General features: G+C 39.7%; 1 protein-coding gene across 4 annotated transcripts in view; it reads left to right on the forward strand.

Annotated features, from left to right (window-relative positions):
• Positions 1–20,159, forward strand: part of kif21b (kinesin family member 21B) — a 126,253-nt gene that overhangs the window by 88,681 nt on the left and 17,413 nt on the right. For all 4 annotated transcript variants that reach the window (XM_055161027.1, XM_055161029.1, XM_055161028.1 and 1 more), the window contains exons 27-31: positions 11,765–11,901; positions 13,520–13,700; positions 14,418–14,582; positions 15,124–15,241; positions 17,733–17,903. In XM_055161027.1, coding sequence (XP_055017002.1) covers positions 11,765–11,901; positions 13,520–13,700; positions 14,418–14,582; positions 15,124–15,241; positions 17,733–17,903 — 772 coding nt within the window. The remainder of the gene's footprint in view (positions 1–11,764; positions 11,902–13,519; positions 13,701–14,417; positions 14,583–15,123; positions 15,242–17,732; positions 17,904–20,159) is intronic.

Here is a 20,159-nt window from a genome sequence, read left to right on the forward strand (position 1 = left end):
TCACTCGTCGCCTACGTCACATTTGGAGGGCGGAGCCTGTGCTTTCTCAGGATGGGAGGGGGGATGAGCAATAGTCAGACTTTCATAGTTCCTGGTCTGTGACTGTCTCCAAGAAATCAGTAAGATTTCAGAACTATTGTGTAATGAATGTTCCAAAACCCAAACTGTGCTTGTTTATGTGCAGAAGATACAATGTGAAGAGTTATTTTACATGAGATGGGACCTTTAAACCGTGCAGTCTGAACGTAGCCTTATACAATCACGAGCTAGTTTTTCAGTAAGTCACTTTTGTCTTTTTGTTGAAAATCAAACATCTGAACAGGGCCATGAATGCTCAGATTGAGTTCCTTTATGGCAGGGTTTGCTAAAGTATGCATTATGTCACCATGGTAACTGCTGAACATTCTGCCATAAACATGCATGTAACACCCCCACACCACCACATGATGTCACTGCAAGGTATCAGTATCACTCACACACACCTGCAGTCGTTTCCTTATGGTTCTGCAGTTGGATAATGTCAGGTAGGTGTCTGATCTGTAAATGTTCTGTCCCTGGTATTGACGGTGTGAACAAGTGTGACCACAGCACCACTCAAATGAAGCGCGCAATGCTAGTGGTTACGACGGACAAAATAGCGGGAAAAAACCCCCACCAGGATCATATAGAGCGGGTTAATGTGAACATTTTAAGACCTTCCAATGGAAGTCAATGGGAGCCAGAGTCAGAAGGAGCTGGAAAAGCCACATGCGAACTTCCTGTTTGGAACGCGGCGGCTAGCACTTTAGCTATGTCCATACACGTACAGGCTATGGTCCCTGACAGTTGCTCCTTCTAACAAAATGTCCCTAAAAATGTACAGGCAGCACCCTTCAGACTCAAATAGCTACTTTTACATTTTACACCTTGTTGTAGTAGCTGTTATCCTGAACTAGAAGAAGTATAGCCCCTCATCATTTTTGTTGGTACAACCTAAAATAATAATAAACATGATTTATTGAGTTGAGCCAAAGAAATATCTTTCAGTTGAAGCTGAAGTTTGAAGTTGAGTTAAAGCACCACCAAGTAACTTTCTGGAGGTTACACATCACCTGATTGAGTGTGACCAGACGTCCATGTTTCCCCGGGACAGTCCCAAGTTTGAGCTCAGTGTCCCCTGTCCCAGCAGATTTATACAAAACCACTGATTTATCCCAGTTTTATACAAGAAATGTCCCAGGTGTCCCTATTTATGACCAATTTGACTCTTTGACAACTCTTCCAACAGTAAAGAGAGACATAAATTGTCATTTGTTTAAGTAAAAAAAAACAGAAAAGCTCCTTAAAAATGACCAAAACACAAAGAAAATGTGACTGTGGACTCATGTTAGTTATGAATAAGCAGAGTGCAGAACAGTTTTTCTTAAATACACTTTACTCATTTCACAATTTTATTATTACCAACCACCACAAACCGGGGTGTCCCAGTTTTTGATTTTGAAATTCAGGTCACCCTAATGAAAAAAAATAAATAAATAAACACGTGAAAAAAATAAATAGTAAATAAAATAAAAATAAAATAAAATAGATTAAAAAATCAACAAAAACACCCAAACTGAAAAAAAGTAATAAATAAATAAATGAAATAAATAAATAAATGCAATAAAATAAAATAAATAAACAAATGCAATAAAATAAAATAGAATAAAATAGACAAAAATCTATTTTGGGGCAAAAGTTAACTTAAAATTGTAAAAGAATCACACCCACTTTACTGTACTTTAATGGGTTGAGTAAAAGCAGCCAGATCAGATCAGCTTGTGCGTTTTATTTAGCCTGAATCTGTCCTAAACTGAAACGTTGCGCTGCTAGCACATTAGAGCTGTAGCGGGATAATGCTCCACACACACAGGGCCCCGCTGTCAGCGCATTAGCTAGTAAGTGTTTTGTGCTAGCTTCTCCGCGCCGTCATTATTGTCCTCCGCTCCCAGCGCTTTTCCATTAGCGGCTAGCATAGCGGCGGGAAACAGCACGCCCTCCCCGCCAATACCAGAATGAAAAGCGTCCTGCCGGGTGATACGATTCAGACAAATTGAATGGTGTCTATGAATGTTAGTCCCCCGTACCTCCCATAGCTCTTCTCTCAACTAGGACTAGTGAAAAGAAACCATCTGTGAAGAGTTTGCGATATATTCTCAACAATTCAGCTGAAGAATTGGTGCATTAGAAATCAAATTATGGCCCAAATTGGTTAGTAAAAGCCTCGCATCAATTCTGTGACCAAATTGTTTATTATCTGGTTTGATAATGTGGATTTGGATGTGGATTTCCAAAAAAAATAACTATGTAACTCTTCTGATTGAATACGTGTACTTGTCTCCATGGAAATGTATTGCTTTGCTTGGGATGTTTCACAGTATGGCATTAAATTCTATCTTGCATTTAGTCAATTACAGGTGTTTTTATGACTCAAGAACACCTTGAAAGACATGCATTCTTACAGTGACTGTGGCTTGCCTCTCCACAGATCTGACTGTAACTTGTCCTGGTGTAAATTGCCTCTCTGCAGTAGTTAGATATGTTTACCACCGTACTTCAGAACATTCCAGACAAACCAATAGCATCTCCATGGAGACAAGCAAATGACAGAGCGTCCACCGGAACGGAAAAGTTGCATAATGTAATTTACACTGGTGGAGGGTTTATTTATTTATCTATCATGTATTATTCATTCATTGTGCGATACCCAGGAAGTGCACAGTTAGCATGCTAGTTGATGCTAGTTTTACTAAGTCGTGAAAAGCATTTATAAACACATCATGGTGAATAAAGAGGACACTCTGAATGCAGGAGGTAAGTGAGGAAGAACTTTGGCCGCATTTCCTTTACATATATACAAATGTGTTACACTGGACTATAAATGTCGCATTTTTGAGGCGACATTTATTTGGAATGTATCTGAATAGGCCTCTAGTTTGATAATCTAACATAATGAACAGTTCCTCAGATAACTATAGCATAAACAACAGAACAAGTTTACCAAACGCTCCATCTCACTCCAAATCACTAAATCCATTCAATTCTTCATCCTCACTGTCACTTCTGAACAACTCCACCAACTCGAGCTAAATCTAAAAGATAGCCTGCAATTTTCTTTTTTGTTTTCTTCATTGCAGTTAGAGAATCCTCTGCTTTTCACCAGTCCCTCACAAATTTCTCCCTAACCCCAAACTTTATTTCTGCTTCTCGATTACCGTTTTCTGTTGAATATTTCACTACTTGTAGCAGGACAGAGGCTCTTTCTGCAGGAGACATGCACAGTAGAATGAAGTGACAGTGGTACAGAGGAACAGGAGCAGCAGATACTGACACACAAGACTAGAGCCTCTCGTGGCTGTCAGTGTGAAAATAACGAACATGTGAAATGATATATTTTGATATATAAGTTGCACATGAGTATAAGTCACAGGAAACACCCAAACCATTAAAAAAAAAAAAAAAGTGCAACTTATTGTCTGAAAAATATGGTAGTTATGTTTTTAAGACATTTTTAAGATGGTAGAAACCAGGTACAGCGGCTATAATAAGTCTGTCTTTGCTTGTGGTCACATGACATGTTTGTTTTCAGCTACAGTGTGAGTAGATATTGGCTTTTCAGTGCACACACACACACACACTCACACGCACACACTTGAGTTGAAACTGCATGAGGTCGATGTGATGCTGTGATGGGGTTTGGAGTTTTTGCTGTTGTGTTGATCCTCTGCTCTGTGCTGTGTGTGTGTGTGTGTGTGTGTGTGATGCATGCTTCCACTTTGACATGAGTGATGCTTTTTAATTTAGTTCAAACTTTTTCCACCAAAACATGACTAATATTCACCTTGTTTACCCCACAGCCAGAGGGTTGTTGGTTCACTTCTCATTTGAACAGTGTATTACGGCTGTTTTGGTTCACAGTGGCAACATTATAAAAAAAAAAAAAATCGTATGTGTTGAATGTTTTGAATTCTTGAAATTTGAACCAATTTGAACCAAAGTAGATGATACTGGCTTGTTCCACCAAAACACCAAAATGTCAAAAATACAATAATACAACCCAGATTTTAAAGGTAATATTGTGATAGGATTTGTAATTTATGTTTTAATAATAGGATTCTGTTCAAAATTTTAATCAGACTTGACAAAAATACTGAAATCTGAACTGACAAACTAATAGAAATACAAGAATCACATTTCAGAACATGTTTGTACAAATCTAAACTACAGGGTTAGCAGATTTTTTAATTTAATTTTATTATTTTTTTTAATGCAGACAAAAAACAGCAGATTTTGTTGTTTGTGGAAAACATTATACACTTTTTTTTTTTTTTTCCCAAAAAATGTGCTAAATTTGCATTCAAATTGTGATTTCAATTCGATTTTGATTAATCTTAAAGCCCTGTTGCAACTTTTCTTGTGGTGAGTCCTTCATTGGCCAGTCTCCATGGAGATGCTTTGAAGGTTCCACAGTGGGGCATGGAGCTTATTAGGGTTGAACGATCTATTGTTTTGGACTGAAAATCACAATCTCTGACAACACGTGGAGCATTGGAGCGTCAAAGCCGTGTGTTTTTCCAGAGCTCCTAAAGCCTAATTTAAGGGTGAAGTTTAGTTCTGAGTCAACTCAGCGTACACATTGCTGCTGTTGTCTTGTCGCTGTCCTTTTTGATTTATGGATTTGTGTCGAGGTCTATGCACAGCAAAGTAATTCACCACCACGACACTAGCAGGCGAGGATTTAAAACTGGCGTCCGTGTAAAGTTTCACATGAACCATCTCCAACCTGATAGAAGCACAGAACAGACTCAGCGCCAGCAGCACATCCTCTGTCACAGAAACAACACTCATATTCCACTCAGTCCTTTAGTCCCACAGAACCTGAACCGCATCAGCAGCACAAGGAGAGAGCTGTTTTTATCTGAGTGTATAGATTATGCAAATGAGCCATGTGGTTTTAAGTTTTGTTTTTGTAAAATATAAACAAATGTGACAAAGCTGCATTAAACACATTATTACTCAATGTATATTGAAAGAAAGGAAAGCGGAGAAAGGGAATGTATGCAGAGCGGAGCTAGAGAGTAGAGCTCTGCAACCCACGGAACCCAACGCAAACAGTGCGGCGCGGGACACATTTTGAGAGCTCATTGCGGGTGCTGGTGGGAGCGGGTGTACACAATGCAGGAGTGGGTGGGTGGGAAACTGCAGTCCCGCAAACTAAATCTATGTGAGAGTAAAGTCAAATATTCAAATGATGAATGTAAGCATGCCATGCATCATTTGTGCTGGATATTTTATTTGGCATTAATAAAAACATTTTAAGCAGCAGTCCCCAGCATCCCGTACGCCGCGCAGTCTGTCCCATCTGTCCGTACGCCGCGCTGACAGTCCCTCTTCCCGGTACGTCGTGCGAGCTGCGCCACTAAACCAGAACTAAACCAAAACAAAACCAAAACTAAACCAGAACTTAACCAGAACTTAACCAGGACTAAAACAGGTCTAAAACCAGGACTAAAACAGGACTAAGCCAAAACTAAACCAGGACTAAAACAGGTCTAAAATCAGGACTAAAACCAGGACTAAACCAGGAATAAACCAGATCTAAATCAGGACTAAAACCAGGACTAAAACAGGACTAAACCAAAACTAAACCAGAAATAAACCAGAACTAAACCAGGACTAAAACAGGTCTAAAACCAGGACTAAAACCAGGACTAAACCAGGACTAAACCCAGGACTAAACCAGGACTAAACCAGAACTAAACCAGGTTTAAAACCAGGTCTAAAACCAGGACTAAACCAAAACTAAACCAGGACTAAAATCAGGACTAAACCAAAACTAAACCAGGACTAATACAGGTCTAAAATCAGGACTAAAACCAGGTCTAAAACCAGGACTAAACCAGGACTAAACCAAAACTAAACCAGGACTAAACCAGATCTAAACCAGGACTAAAACAGGACTAAACCAGGACTAAACCAGAACCAAACCAGGACTAAACCCAGGACTAAACCAGGACTAAACCAAAACTTAACCAGAACTAAACCAGGTCTAAAACCAGGTCTAAAACAGGACTAAACCAAAATTAAACCAGGACTAAACCAGAACTAAACCAGGACTAAAACCAGGTCTAAAACCAGGACTAAACCAGGACTAAACCAGAACTAAAACAGGACTAAAGCAGGATCTAGCCAGGACTTAACCATGCCGACCGATCACCAAAGTAAGATTGTGGGGCTTTCCTGGCTGTGCAGTGACATCTCCATGGAGACGAGTGGGCACCAGAAATGTTACACAGTGCTCCTTTAATTGAAATGTTCCTTATAGACGAGCTGTATCCTTTAAGTTCTCACAAATCTGTGTCCGGAGCTCGTCGTGTCTGAGATGTCTTCCACTTATCTGCTGCACCGGAGGAAACCCGTTTTTAAAAAGACCACAGGAGACCAATTTATCTCTCTCCTCCTTCTCTCTCATTTCTCCTCTTTTACGTTCTCTCTATTCTCTCCTCCGTCCCGCTGTCTGTCTGTCCATCTCCACTTTTATCTCTGTCCCACGTACTGCCTTTCTTCCCTCTTTTGTTTTGCTCTCTGTGCCCTCTTTTCAAACTCTCTCCTCTTTCTCTGTCACCATCACATTCTGACCCTTTTTTTTCTCTTCTCCCTTTCTCCTTCCTCTTCTTCCTCTCTCTCCTCTCTCCCGCTCGCTTCATCGCTCTCTTCTCTCCTTCCTCTTCTTCCTCTTTGCCCATCTCTCCACTTCTGTCTCTCAGCTCCTCTCCACACCCTTCTCCGCCTCTTCTCTCTCTCCTTCTGTCTCTCCATCTCTCTTCTCTCTTTCCTTCCCTCTCTACACTGTCACTCTGCTTCCCTCTCTCCTCTCTGTCAGTTCTTCACAGATTGGAGCACAGCAGCAGGACAGACTTCACAGGAAACCCTTAGAAAGCCGCTTGTTTCGTCAGTTTAAACCAGGTGGAGTGGAGACGGTGTGTTCGGGTGCTGTGGTATAATTGGATATTGTGAAAACAAACACTAAACAAGGTGCAGATCCACAGGGAGAGCAGGTCTGATTAAATCCGAGCCTGTGGTCAGTTAGTGCGAGGCGGGAGAAATGGGCTGGACAATTTATTAGGTTCACCGCGAGGACTGAGAATTCAGAGCTAATGTGTTTAAAACCAAAATGATCAAAGTGCTTCTAACTGTAATACAGGTTTTATTCGCGCTTACATCACAAACCAGGAAGACGTTTGGAAACATGCGATGACAACTTCCAGCGGGCTCTGTTTGCAGTAGCAAGTCTGACAAAATCTCGGAAACATGAGAAAAGGGAAAGAACATTCATTGTATAATTATTGTTATTGTAGCATTTGGTTACATTTGGCTAATCAGCAATTACAACTAGAGCCTGACCGATATTTTTTTTTTTTTTTTTGGGGGGGGGTGTATTTTTTTGTATTTAGTGATTTAAAAATTCACTGTAAATCTTCAATTGATTATAAAACTTAGTCTCTACTGGATTTTAAATTGGGATTATTTAGGTGAAATTTACTGTTCTTCTGCCTCTTTACGTCATATTTAAAGACAGTAGGTTGGCCTAATGGCATTTTTGCATCACATTCTAGCCTGTAAAGAAAGTAAACTACCACTATCAGTCTTCAGTTATGTGTACAAATGTGGATCATTCACATCTCTATTCACAGCTCATTTACATATTGATGCGGTTCCAGGGAGCTACAGCAGCTAAACAATGAGAAAGAACGGAAATTTGTTTCAAATCTGACACATTTGCAACACTCATCGCTTACACAGGCTCCTCTCAGATCACAGGTCTGCACTAATAAGTGTCCTTTTAATTCTGACTCAAAACAAAATATAATCAAAATATAAAATATTATATAATCCAGCATGTTGACAGCAGCTATGCATGGGTGTAAACAAGCGCACATGATTCACATGACTCTGGTGATGCAGTCAGAGGTGGTACGGTGTTACCCACAAATGACTCCGTAGATAAATATTGATGTGGTGTTACATATGAGGACATTAATCTGTCTGTAAATTGGATTAAATGGACATAATATAGAGTGTCTAAGATTTATAACAAAGTATAACACGCACACGTGGACAACCAGCCCATCAGCACGATTTAGGACAATATGTCTCCAAGTACCTATAATAGCCAATGATATTGGCCAACCGATATATTGGCCAGGCCTTAATTACAGCCATATGTCAGTTTTCATCATTTCTCCACTGACACACAACTCTGAGTGCACTGGGAACATGTGATTAGAAGAGATGAGGCGCCAAATTCCAGATGATTCCAAACAGCACATATGTCTGCAGTCTTCATTTTACCACTGATCACATTTACTTCAGTGGGTTTGATCACAGTCGGTCGGTGAGTCCAGTGTCGGGAACTACACCAGAAGAAGGCATTGGTTTGTGACGTAAACGTGACTAGAGCGTATTAAAGCAGACTGATTCTGCACAACTTTTAAACCTGTTTTAGTTGCTTTCCTTTTCATTTACACAGAAGTTTGTATTTGGAGTGATTTGTGCATGTTTGAGCAATCTTCACTTATTTTTAAGATGCCATATTGCGATCAACCCTGATTTTCTTAACCAGTGATGCGCGTAGGATGTCGGAGCGTCGCTTAATCATTTTGGTCATATTTGGTGCATTTAAAAAAATATATATCTACTCCCAAGTGTGATGTACAGCTCTCCATAGGAGGAGCCCACAAATGACGTTTACAGTGATGTCATCTCCCATCGGACACCACAGTTTGTTTTACTAAGTCTTTTTTGATGAATATTGTGATTTAAAACGTGCAAATGAAAGCATTATGATCCACAGGTGTCATAGATTTGAACTGTACAGCAGACACAATCACAATAGGTCGACTTTAAACTCAAAAAAGAAGTTAAAGTGACTTATTTTGAAGTACTAAATAAGGCACAGATCGACCGGGAGGGCCAGTCTGATTTAATAGAAGCCCATGGTCAGATGCAGTGTGGGAAATGGGCCGTACAATTTATTATTTATTACTCCTGGAGGGCTGAGAATGAAGAAGGAGCGTAAAAAGGACATTTTGGACATAATTTAGATCAGCATAAAGTGAAAATTTACAATGAGCTCTTCTTCACTGCCAAATATTAACTGGGAATGAAATCAAAATCATAGTTTAAATGGACGTAATCAGCAAATTACAAAGGCCATCATTTCCTTCACAAAAACTCCCATCTTATTCTGATTCAAACATGTTCTGAAATCTGATTCTTGTTTGTTTGTCTCAACAAAAGTCTGTCTAGTCTACAGTCTAGACTAAATAAAAACTAAATTACTAAAATGCATACAAATATTAAAATCCAAATTCATATCTTGTATTAAAGTTGTTCAAATGTTGTACTTCAATACTGTAATGCTGGCGAGTATTTGCTGTAGTATTTGTAGTATACGAAGCAGTGAAGCTGAACGCAGGCTCATATTAAACCCACAGAATCTCCCTGAGGATTCTCACCTTGTTTTGTTGTCAAATCATCCAATTACTGCACAACCCAACCCCCCACGTCTTAGTTAAAATTCACGATAGAGACTGTAAAAGCTATTTCAGTCTCACAGAGTAAACAATCTCTGTAAAACCCAGCGATTGGAGGTTGTGGGTGAAAATCCCAGTGGAGTGGTCATCGAGGGCAAGACACTTAATTGAAATGGAATGGCTGTTTTAGTGGTTGCAATTTGCCGATGGAAAATTCAGTCCCGGTGAATCAGATTATGCCAGATGCCCTCCCTGTGTCTCCATGGGGTCTTATTCTGTGTAAAAGCTGCTCACCCTGTAGTTTAGACTAGGGCTGGGCGATATGGATCAAAAAATATATCTCGGTATATTTTGCTATATCTTGATATACGATATATATCTCCATATGTGTACAGGAAAAATAATGCCCTAAAACTGATTCCACAAGGTCTTTTTTTTTTTTTTTTTTTTTTTTTTTTAATTAAAGTGCAAGAGGTCGGGAGTTCATGTAGGAACAAAGTGCTTCTGCCACATTTAAGATTACAAACAATCCCATATTACATAAATAATAATTTCAACTGTAAACTAAAAGAAAAAAATACATATTTCCTTCTTTTCATTTATAAATAAAACAACTCAATTCAAGTTAATCTTTGCATAAACTCTGTTATCCATAACCAGAACCAGAACCATGAGCTCCTTTAGCAGAAGAAGCTCGGGAGGTTCCTTATTTTAACAGATCCATGTTCCTCACCAGCAGAAGGAGCTGTGAATTTTCCCACAATCCACTGCAGATCAAACTGAACGTTTCCAAACACTATTGTACAAGTGACACTGCAGCAGATTATTGATAAAAATTTTCTACATAAATAAACTTTACATTGACTAAACTTTACAATATATAAACCATAACGACTCTAGAGCCACATCAGCCTGTTTGACATTATCATGTGGTTAATACAGTTTTGCCACGTGTTTATGTTTAACAGAAACAAAACTTAAAACTGCATGGCTCATTTGCATAAACGGCTCAATCCTTGTGCGCTGATGTGGTTCAGCTTCTGTCGGACTAAAGGACATGACTCAGTGTTCATATGAGTGTTCTCTCTGTGACAGAGGATGTGCTGTTGATGGTCTTGTCTGTAAATGGTGGAAAAGGTTTGTGGTGCTTGAAGTTTTTCACTGGCACCAACTTTGGGCATTCACGGTGATAGTGAGAAGTGAATGAGACACAAGCAGCAAAATCAGGGAGGCGGGGGTGTGCACAGAGAAGACAAACAAGTGAAGCGGCGAAATCAGAATAGAATATAAGCATTATATCGATATATACGATATGTCAGAATCCATATCGAGTTTAAAAAATATCTCAATATATTTAAAATATCGAGATATCGCCTACCCCTAGTTTAGACCTTTACAAACATGTTCTGAAATGCATGGGCTTGTAGTATTAGTTTCAGATTTCTGTCTTCTCTCAGATGTTGACAGAATGGGTTTTTCATAATAATTCTGCAGTACTTTGTGAAACACTAAACCCGCCTGTGCAAGTGGAAATGAGGCGTGGGCAATATGTAAAAATACTCACTCATCTTCTCTTGTATTGCTTTTATAGAGTCGTACTCTTCTGTTTTGTTGTATTTATCCTATTGAAGGTACACTATGTATGTTTCTTCCCTATGGAGATGCTATTGCTTTGCCTGTATTTAGCAATTATAAATGTTTTTATTGCAAATGCCTAACATGGTTGCACCTCCTGCGTGCTTGGTTTGATGCTGTGCAGTGGAACATTGCAGGTAATGCAATAACATCTTCTAATAGGAGTGTGAATGGTCCTGTTTTACTGTCTCTAATGTGCTGTCATGTTCTGTAGGGGCACGATCTGTCCTGTAGGGGGCGTAAATTATCCTGTTGTTGCCTGAGCAGCCAGTCCCATCTACAGTCTGTTCAGATCTTGGAAGGAAACATCCATTCAAACAACCACGCCCATGTCTCTCAAATGCAGAAGACATCTCCTCACCAATTCTCATGACTTTCAGAACAAAATATAACACTTCTTGTACCTGAAATAAGTAACAATGTGGGGCTTCGATTGTTTAATTCTGAGAAAATCCAGTCATTTCTGAAATTGGGATGACAGGATACAGTTCTTGACCCAAACATCTTTGTAAAGTTGTGTCAAAGCGTGTTTCTTGTGCCTGGCCTTGTGATCTAATATTCCGTATGTTCTGTAGGGGTGTGATCAGTCCTCTAGGGGGTGTGAAGGGCACCAGGACGGCCCCTCTGCAGTGCGTGTCTGTGGCTGAGGGACACTCCAAACCCGTGCTCTGTGTGGACGCCACCGACCAGCTGCTCTTCACCGGCTCCAAAGGTACTGGACACGAGAAGGACAAGAAACTAAACCCAGCACGAAGGCTCACGGCTCTTGAATAATAGAATACATCAAACAGAAAACATCACATGAAGAGTTTCTTACAATCAAGTACTCAGTGTTTCTCATGACCATCAAAAACATGTGGGTCACGTTTAGCACTGACAGCAGCATTTACTCGGCTAGTGTCAATTCTGAATTCAGTGTTGGGTTAACTCTGGGTGTTGTCGAATTTAAGGTCCATTGGAAAATCAAAACTGGCAGATTTGTCGTGTATAATCAACCAAATAAAGGTTTAGATGGGCGTCTAATTAGAAAATGTTTACCATTAAATTGGAAATCATTTTTTTGACATTTTGATTGAATAATGCCTTTGTTCTAAACAGGTCCATACACTTTCACTTGTGTTGTTTGAATAATTTCAGCTCTTAAATAGTCCAGTGTTAACCTTGAAGCTCGCGGCTAAAGTTTGATTCATTTTCGTTCTAATGACTTCACTCGTCTGAAGTGGAAACCGCCGTGTTTTGAATGCTCAATAATCAAGACAGAGTTACTTACTTTCAAAACACTTTTTATAATTTGGAATAGACTGTAAAATTATAAAACTGAGTCACTCAGTTCAAAATCAACTTTCTGGAGCTTCTCTCCTTCATTGTTCCCTCATCAGAAACATGCCTGAAGAGATTTTAGATGTCATTCATTCATGTTTGAGTCATCAAGTGATCTCTCCTGGACCCGATTCAAATCCTCCTTATGGTTAGCTGTAAGATTCTGTACAAGGCTCTGCCCACAAACCTACATCGCCCATGCTCCCACACGACATTTCTCTAGAAATATACAAACGCATGTTATAAAACAATACTTTACAACTTCACAAACCTGATGCAATGTGCAGTAGTTTTAGCAGAATGCACACTGATTGTGTCGTGCTGTGCTTTGAAGGGGGAGTGACTTAGTGCAGAGAGCAAAGGAAGGGTAGACTCAGAGCATCAAATACAAAACTAAAACAAATTTTACTCATGTGCATGTGTTGTTTTCTGTAAATAAACAGTCCAAGGTAACATGGTGATCTAAATATGTTATGTTTTACCAGTTAATACTTGAGGCCTATGACTTGAGAAGACTTGATGCTTCCCCTAAAAAATATGTTTTTAGAAAATACTTTTCTCTTTACAGTTGATGCATGCAGTGCTGAATTTTACAGGAACAAACTAGAACATGTCCCTGTTCTGACCATCATGATTCACACTAAGATCTTGTCAAGACATTTAAAAAGGAAAAAATAGCATTTCTAAATACTCATATACAAATATACCATGACTTTTTAAAGTACAATTTATTTAAAAATTCATATAAATTTCTCAAATCTAAGCTATATTTGGTTCTTTGGTTTAAAGACTTGAAATGACTTGAAGCTTAATGCAGATGACTTGGACTTGACTTGGACTTATGGGCCAGTGACTCAAGACTCGACTTGGACTTGTCTGTATTTGACTTAGAACTTGACTCAGACTTGAGGTCAAAGACTTGAGACTTACTTGAAACTTGTAAAGCAATGACTTGGTCTGATGAATACCCCGCACACGTGTTTAATGCTCTGTCATGTGTCTTTGTCCAGACCGCACGTGTAAGCTGTGGGACCTGGGCACGGGGCAGGAGGTGGTCACTCTCAAGGGACATCCCAACAACGTGGTGTCTGTGAAATACTGCTCCTCCTCTGGCCTGCTCTTCTCTGTGTCCTCGTCTTACATCAAGGTCTGGGACATCAGGGACGCCAACAAGTGTGTGCGGACGCTCACGTGAGTTTCACACTAAAGACTTCAGTCACATTCACGGTGCAAAGAGACAGGTTAAAGTGCTCATTTCACTCAAATCTACTCAGCATAATTATGTAAAAGATTTTAAGGTGCACTATTCAGTTTTTCCCTGCAGTCTTACTGAGAGCAGGCTCACCTGATCACAGATCTGATCCAGAACTCTGCCTGTGGTGTCACCACAGAAGCGAGGCTGCCAGTCTGTGCCATTGGCCCCTAGGACCACCACCATCACTCACACACACACTACTTTCATACTAGGCAATGTGGGTGAAGTGTCTTGCCTAAGGACACAATGTTTTTGTGAAAGGTGCCTTCTGTGGCTCCTGATTTTCCCAGTGTCGCCATCGAAGTACTAATGCGACCCAGACCTGCTGCTCTTCTGACATCTGATTCTGACATCTGATGAGATCAGGCTTTGACAAGCTGCATTGTTTCCCACAAACCTGTAACTTAACAGATGGAAAACCGTTTGTGTGTGTGTGTATATATGTGTATATATATATATATATATATATATATATATATATATATATATATATAAATCAATCTTGAGCACAGGTCCCACCGATCCCACCAAACCAAGTCAGAATGATAAAAACATTTAAACCTGTCTTAAGCACATTGATAGAATTTTATCCCTGCTTTAAACTATTACCACACAAATATTAAACACCTTCTTCTCTCCTCGCCCCTCCGCAGATCTTCAGGTCAGGTCGTCATGGGTGACGCTTGTGCCGGTACCACCACACGCACCATCACATTCGCTCAGGGCGAGTGTCAGATTAACCAGATCTCCCTGAACCCGTCTGGATCTGTGTTGTACGCGGCCGCAGGCAACTCTGTGCGCATATGGGACCTGAACAGGTACTCGCTCTGTCGCTGCGGCTGCTGTCAGGCAAAGATCCACTCAGGATTTGGAGGTGTTTGTGCAAGACTGTGATTCTCCAATTTGAGTCAGAACCAAATTTGTGTCAAATGCGCACCCTTGTTATTTACTACAGCAGCACATACAGGGACCAACTACACAATGTGCTATCAATTAGATTTTTTTTGTAAATATGTTTAATATTGGTTAATACGAGCCCAACATTTATGTAAACACAACATTTAACCAACACTTTAACTGCTAATAAGCCCAAGAAAAGGGTAACCGAGTTAAATGCGTTTTGTTATTACAGCAGGTACTATAGTATTTTACCAGGACAAGTAAGAATGTCGACCAGATGAAGTAGTATTGTAATTTTATACTCTGCTACTTTGTGTAGGATGGGGACGCTCACTGGACACATTGGCTCAGTCTTGAGTCTCTGTGTATATGGTGTAAATAGATCATGTATGAATGATGTACTTTATTGTTGTAGTATTATTAGTATATAATATTCTGTTGTGTTGTGTTGTGTTGTAGGATGTGTGCGATGGGGAAGCTCACAGGACACATCGGCTCCGTCATGTGTCTCACTGTGGGACAGTCTGTGCTCGGGAGAGACCAGGTCATCACCGGATCCAAAGATCACTATGTGAAGGTAAAGAAAATTACAAAGTGTTTTTATTTAAGGGTTTATAAGAGTCACTCTGTCAAGGTATATACTGTTACTGTTGCTTTCACAGGAACATTTTATAATAAATACACCAGGGTATATCATAATTATAGTAAATATAGTCAATATAGTGTTGGGAGTAACACATTATAAAAGTAATGGATTACTGTAATGCATTGCTTTTTGCTGTAACACAGTAATGTGGCATTACAGGGGAAAAAAAAATTGAATTTTACTTGGTACAAATGTGAGTAATGCACGTTACGATGCATTTTTAACCTGGATTGAAGTGGTGGGTTTTTTGATTTTCTTCATACAAATTTGCTAAAATCACTGCGATATCAGGAGCGGTGAAACGCTGTCATCACAGTTCTGAATGTCAGGACGGGCCCGGAGGTGCGCCCATGTAGACCGTCGGGTAACCACGGGCAAAAGGACCGGCGCAGAACTCCATGGAGCTAATCGCAGCTGACACCCGATCACGCTTTGCAGACACCCTGCTCCACGGGCTCAGGGTTCTCTCAGGGGCAGTCCTAGATCCCAAGTCCTAGTCCAAGATTAGACCTGTTTTAGACCTGTTTTAGACCTGTTTTAGTCCTGGTTTAGTCCTGGGTTAGTCCTGGGTTAGCCCTGGTTCAGTTCTGGTTCAGTCTTGGTTTAGACCTGATTTAGACCTGGTTTAGTCCTGGTTCAGTGACGGTTATTTTGATGAGAGTAACTTAAAGTGCTGTAATAGTCATGTAATTACATTTTAAATGCAATAATATTGTAATGTAATAAATTACTTTGAAATGACAGTAACAAGTCATAAATAACACATTACAGTTTTGAAGTAACCTTCTCAACAGTGATTATAGTATATTATATATGAACTATAGCTGCATAGTCCATAAAACATTTCCACTACAGAAGCCAATTTAGTTAAATGAACAAAACATGAAATAATGCACAAATTTGGTTGGAAAAACAAAACAAGATGTGATTTAGAAACACAAACTTAGAAATAATCTTGGCACATTTTCATTTTTTGAAAATGCATTAATTTGAAGAAACAAAATGTAAAATTGAACCTACCTTCACTCCTGTCGTTTTTTTCTCATTTCTCTCATTTTTGTTGTTTTTCTGGGTTCTGTCATTTCTGTTGTCTATCACCTGGTCCTTGGTGTGAGCTGCCTCCCCGCTGGGCTCACTTCACTGTGTTCTTTAGCTCCTTGGGCCCATATTTCCCCGCTTCTTTACCTCTTTTGTGTCTTTATTGGCTGTTTTTCTGCTTTGATCAATACAGTGTCCTTTTGGCTAAACGTTGAGTAACATTGTTAATCTTGAGAAACTGGAACTATGAAAATCTGCACAGTTCTGCTACATTTAAAGGAGGTTCAGTCATTTCTATTCATCCATGTTAAGATTCAGGCTTTAAAGATGCAGTATGCAACTTTCCTGTGTAGGGTCTGTGTCTGCTCGTCTCCATGGAGATGTTATTGATTTGATTGGGATGTAGGCAGTGGCATAATACACACCTAATATTCATATCCATCTGTCGTTCATTTACTATACATCTACTATTACTATTTCGATTATGGGGAAAAAACAAACAAACAAACATTGTCACAACTATTTTGGTCAATGTCAAACGATTAATTTTTAGTTACACATGCATTTATTCAGCATTTTTCTCTCAAAAAAAACCAAAACAAAACACACACACACACAAAAACACTTTATTATTTGGTACTGATAATTTACGCAAAACTTTCAAATTGAAAATAAATATAGGCTACAAATCTGTCACTCACATGTGCACAACGTGACGTTGTTTGACACACAAATCACAATCGTGCTCAAAACTCGTTTAACTGCACAGACTGATCTACTGTGCATCTAAACCAGGACTCAAGCCCAGACTTAAGTAGAGCTGAAACTGGACCGAAGCACAGATATACCAAGGGCTAAACAAACCTGGACTAAACCTGGACTAAACCTGGACTAAACCTGGACTAAACCTGGATGAAAGATGGACTAAACCTGGACTAAAGATGGATTAATCCTGGACTAAGACTGGATTAAATCTGGACTAAGCCTGGGCTAAACTCTGGACTAAGCCTGGACTAAACCTCTTCTCCATGGAGATATGTTTAATGCCATACTGTGGAACATTCCCAGCAAAGTAACCACATCTCTATAGAAACAAGCAGATAGCGTATCACCCACCAGAAAAGTTACACAGTGCAGTCCTCTGTTTGACTGTTTGTTGTTACATGACGCTGATTAGAAGTCTGCATTACTTAAGATATGAGTGACTTTTATTTGTTGTTAATGATGCAAACAAAAAAATTATAAATTTAAATAAATACAATAAATAATAAAATATATAACAGAAATTGTGAATAACTTTGAGTAATATCACCCACCCTGTTTTATGATGTCTGTATGATCATTCATACTCCACGCACTGACATCCTTCCTGTTCCTCGTGCAGGTGTTTGACGTAGCAGAAGGAACTCTGGGAAATGTAGGCCCGGCTCATAACTTTGAGCCTCCTCACTACGACGGGATCGAGTGCCTGTCCGTGCAGGGAGACGTGCTCTTCAGCGGCTCCAGGGACAATGGCATCAAGAAGTGGGACCTGGATCAGCAAGAACTAACCCAGGTAAGACCAGGTTTAGATCTGGCTTTAATTTCTGTTTAGTCCTCCTTTAGATGTACATTGGTCCTGGTTTGGTCCTGGTTTAGTCATAAGTTTAGTGTTGTTTTATTCCTGGTTTGTTCCTGGTTTTCCTGGTTTTGGTCCTGGTTTTAGTCCTGGTTTGGTCCTGGTTTGATCTTGGTTTAGTCCTGGTTTAGGTCCTGGTTTGGTCCTGGTTTGGTCCTTGTTTGGTCTTGGTTTGGTCCTGGTTTAGTCTTGGTTTAATCCTGGCTTGGTCCTGGTTTAGTCTTGGTTTAGTCCTGGTTTAGTCCTGGTCTAATCATAGTTTAGTCTTGGTTTGGTCCTGGTTTAGTCTTGGTTTAGTCCTGGTTTAATCTTAGTTTAATCTTGGTTTAGTCTTGGTTTAGTCCTGGTTTAATCTTAGTTTAATCTTAGTTTAATCTTGGTTTAGTCTTGGTTTGGTCCTGGTTTAGTCTTGGTTTAGTCCTGGTTTAATCTTGGTTTAATCTTGGTTTAGTCTTGGTTTAGTCTTGGTTTAGTCCTGGTTTAGTCCCGGTTTAGTCCTGGACTTTTTGTATCAGTGGGTTTGAGCTTCCTGTTTATAGGTGACTTTCTGAAGACGTTTTGTTATACATAGTTAATTGCTTCAGCATTGGTCCTAATTTTTCATCTTTCTGAAGCCCACAGTTGGAAATGAATGTGATTTGGGTTATTTGAGCTCATCTAATTACGTGTGAACCTCAGCAGAAGCATCACTCACAGGCTCGTCTCATTACATTTCTCTGTAAAGTGTTGAGGTTAACTCTGTCCTGTCCCTCGTGCCGTGTGCACAGCTGTATGTTAATTATGCACATATTAATGAAGTGTGTGGGCGATGTAACCTGCTCATTTACATCTATATTTAAATACAAGCTAAACTGCACTGAACTCTTAGCCTACAAAGCCTACATCCAGGTCTGAAAGATTCATACAAAACCAGGATGTGGCCATTTTATTACAGTAGGTACACGTCAGAACAGAACCGCTGCTCACTGGACACTCTGTCAAACACAGAGGGGGCTGGAAGTACTGTGAAATTCCCAGAAAATTTTGAGTTTTGAAATACTCATCATGCTCAAAGTCCCTTCACCCTCACCAGGACCAAGCAAGGTCTAAATCAGAACTAAACTAGGACTAAACAAGGACTCAACCGGGACTCAACCTGAGACTGAACTAGGACCAAGGCAGGACGGAAGCACAGCTATACTATGGACTAAATCAAGTACTAAATCAAGTATTAAACCAAGTACTAAACCAAGTCTAAACTAGATCTCAACCAGGACTCACCCTGAGACTCAGTTGGCACTGGAGGACAGGACTGAAGCACAGTTATATCAAGGACTAAACAAACTACACCTGGACTAAGCCTGGACTAAGCCTGGACTAAGCCTGGACTAAGCCTGGACTAATCTTAGACTAATCTTAGACTAATCTTAGACTAATCTTGGACTAATCTTGGACTAATATTGGACTAATATTGGACTAATATTAGACTAGTATTTGACTAGTATTTGACTAGTATTTGATTAATCTTGGACTAATCTTGGACTAATCTTGGACTAATCTTGGACTAAGCCTGGACACAACCTGGACTCAACCTGGACTCAACCTGGACTCAACTTTAGACTAAATCTGGACTAAATCAGGAGTTGTTTTTCCCCATATTCCCCAACTAGACTAGGTCTGGATTAGTTCTAAACCAGGACTTTGCTTCAGGACTAAACCAGATCTAAACTAAATCTTAAACAGGTTTTGATTCAGTATATCTGATGTATTATATAAGATATCAGTTTTACATTTACAAACAGAATGCAGATGACTGCGTATATAACACAGTGTTTAAGTGTGTTCTTGTTGAATTCTCTGCATGTTTTCAGGTCATGGCCTTTGCGTTAGCCTTGTCAAATAGACACGGAGCATCTTTAGCCTCTTTCTTCTAGAGTGTGATCCTGGCCCGAGGTTCAGTACAGCGCAGCAGAATGTGTTTGCATAATGTGTTCCTCCAGGGGGCAGCGAGGAGCGGGCATTAATGCACAGAGTTTAGTGATTCTCACAAGATGAAACTGCTGAGTCCAAGTATTCACAAGTTTAACCTTCCAGACCGGAGGGCAATTTTAGAACATTTTTCCTTGCTCGGATTTTTTTTCTTAATATTTCTATTAAAAACCCCCCTTTTACCCCCAAATGAAGTGTTATACATCCTTTTTTTCCCACTACAAC

The sequence above is a fragment of the Boleophthalmus pectinirostris genome, unplaced genomic scaffold (assembly GCF_026225935.1).
Source record: "Boleophthalmus pectinirostris isolate CB_2022bp ecotype Guang Dong unplaced genomic scaffold, ASM2622593v1 HiC_scaffold_3, whole genome shotgun sequence".
In the NCBI taxonomy this organism is placed as follows: Eukaryota; Metazoa; Chordata; class Actinopteri; order Gobiiformes; family Gobiidae; genus Boleophthalmus; species Boleophthalmus pectinirostris.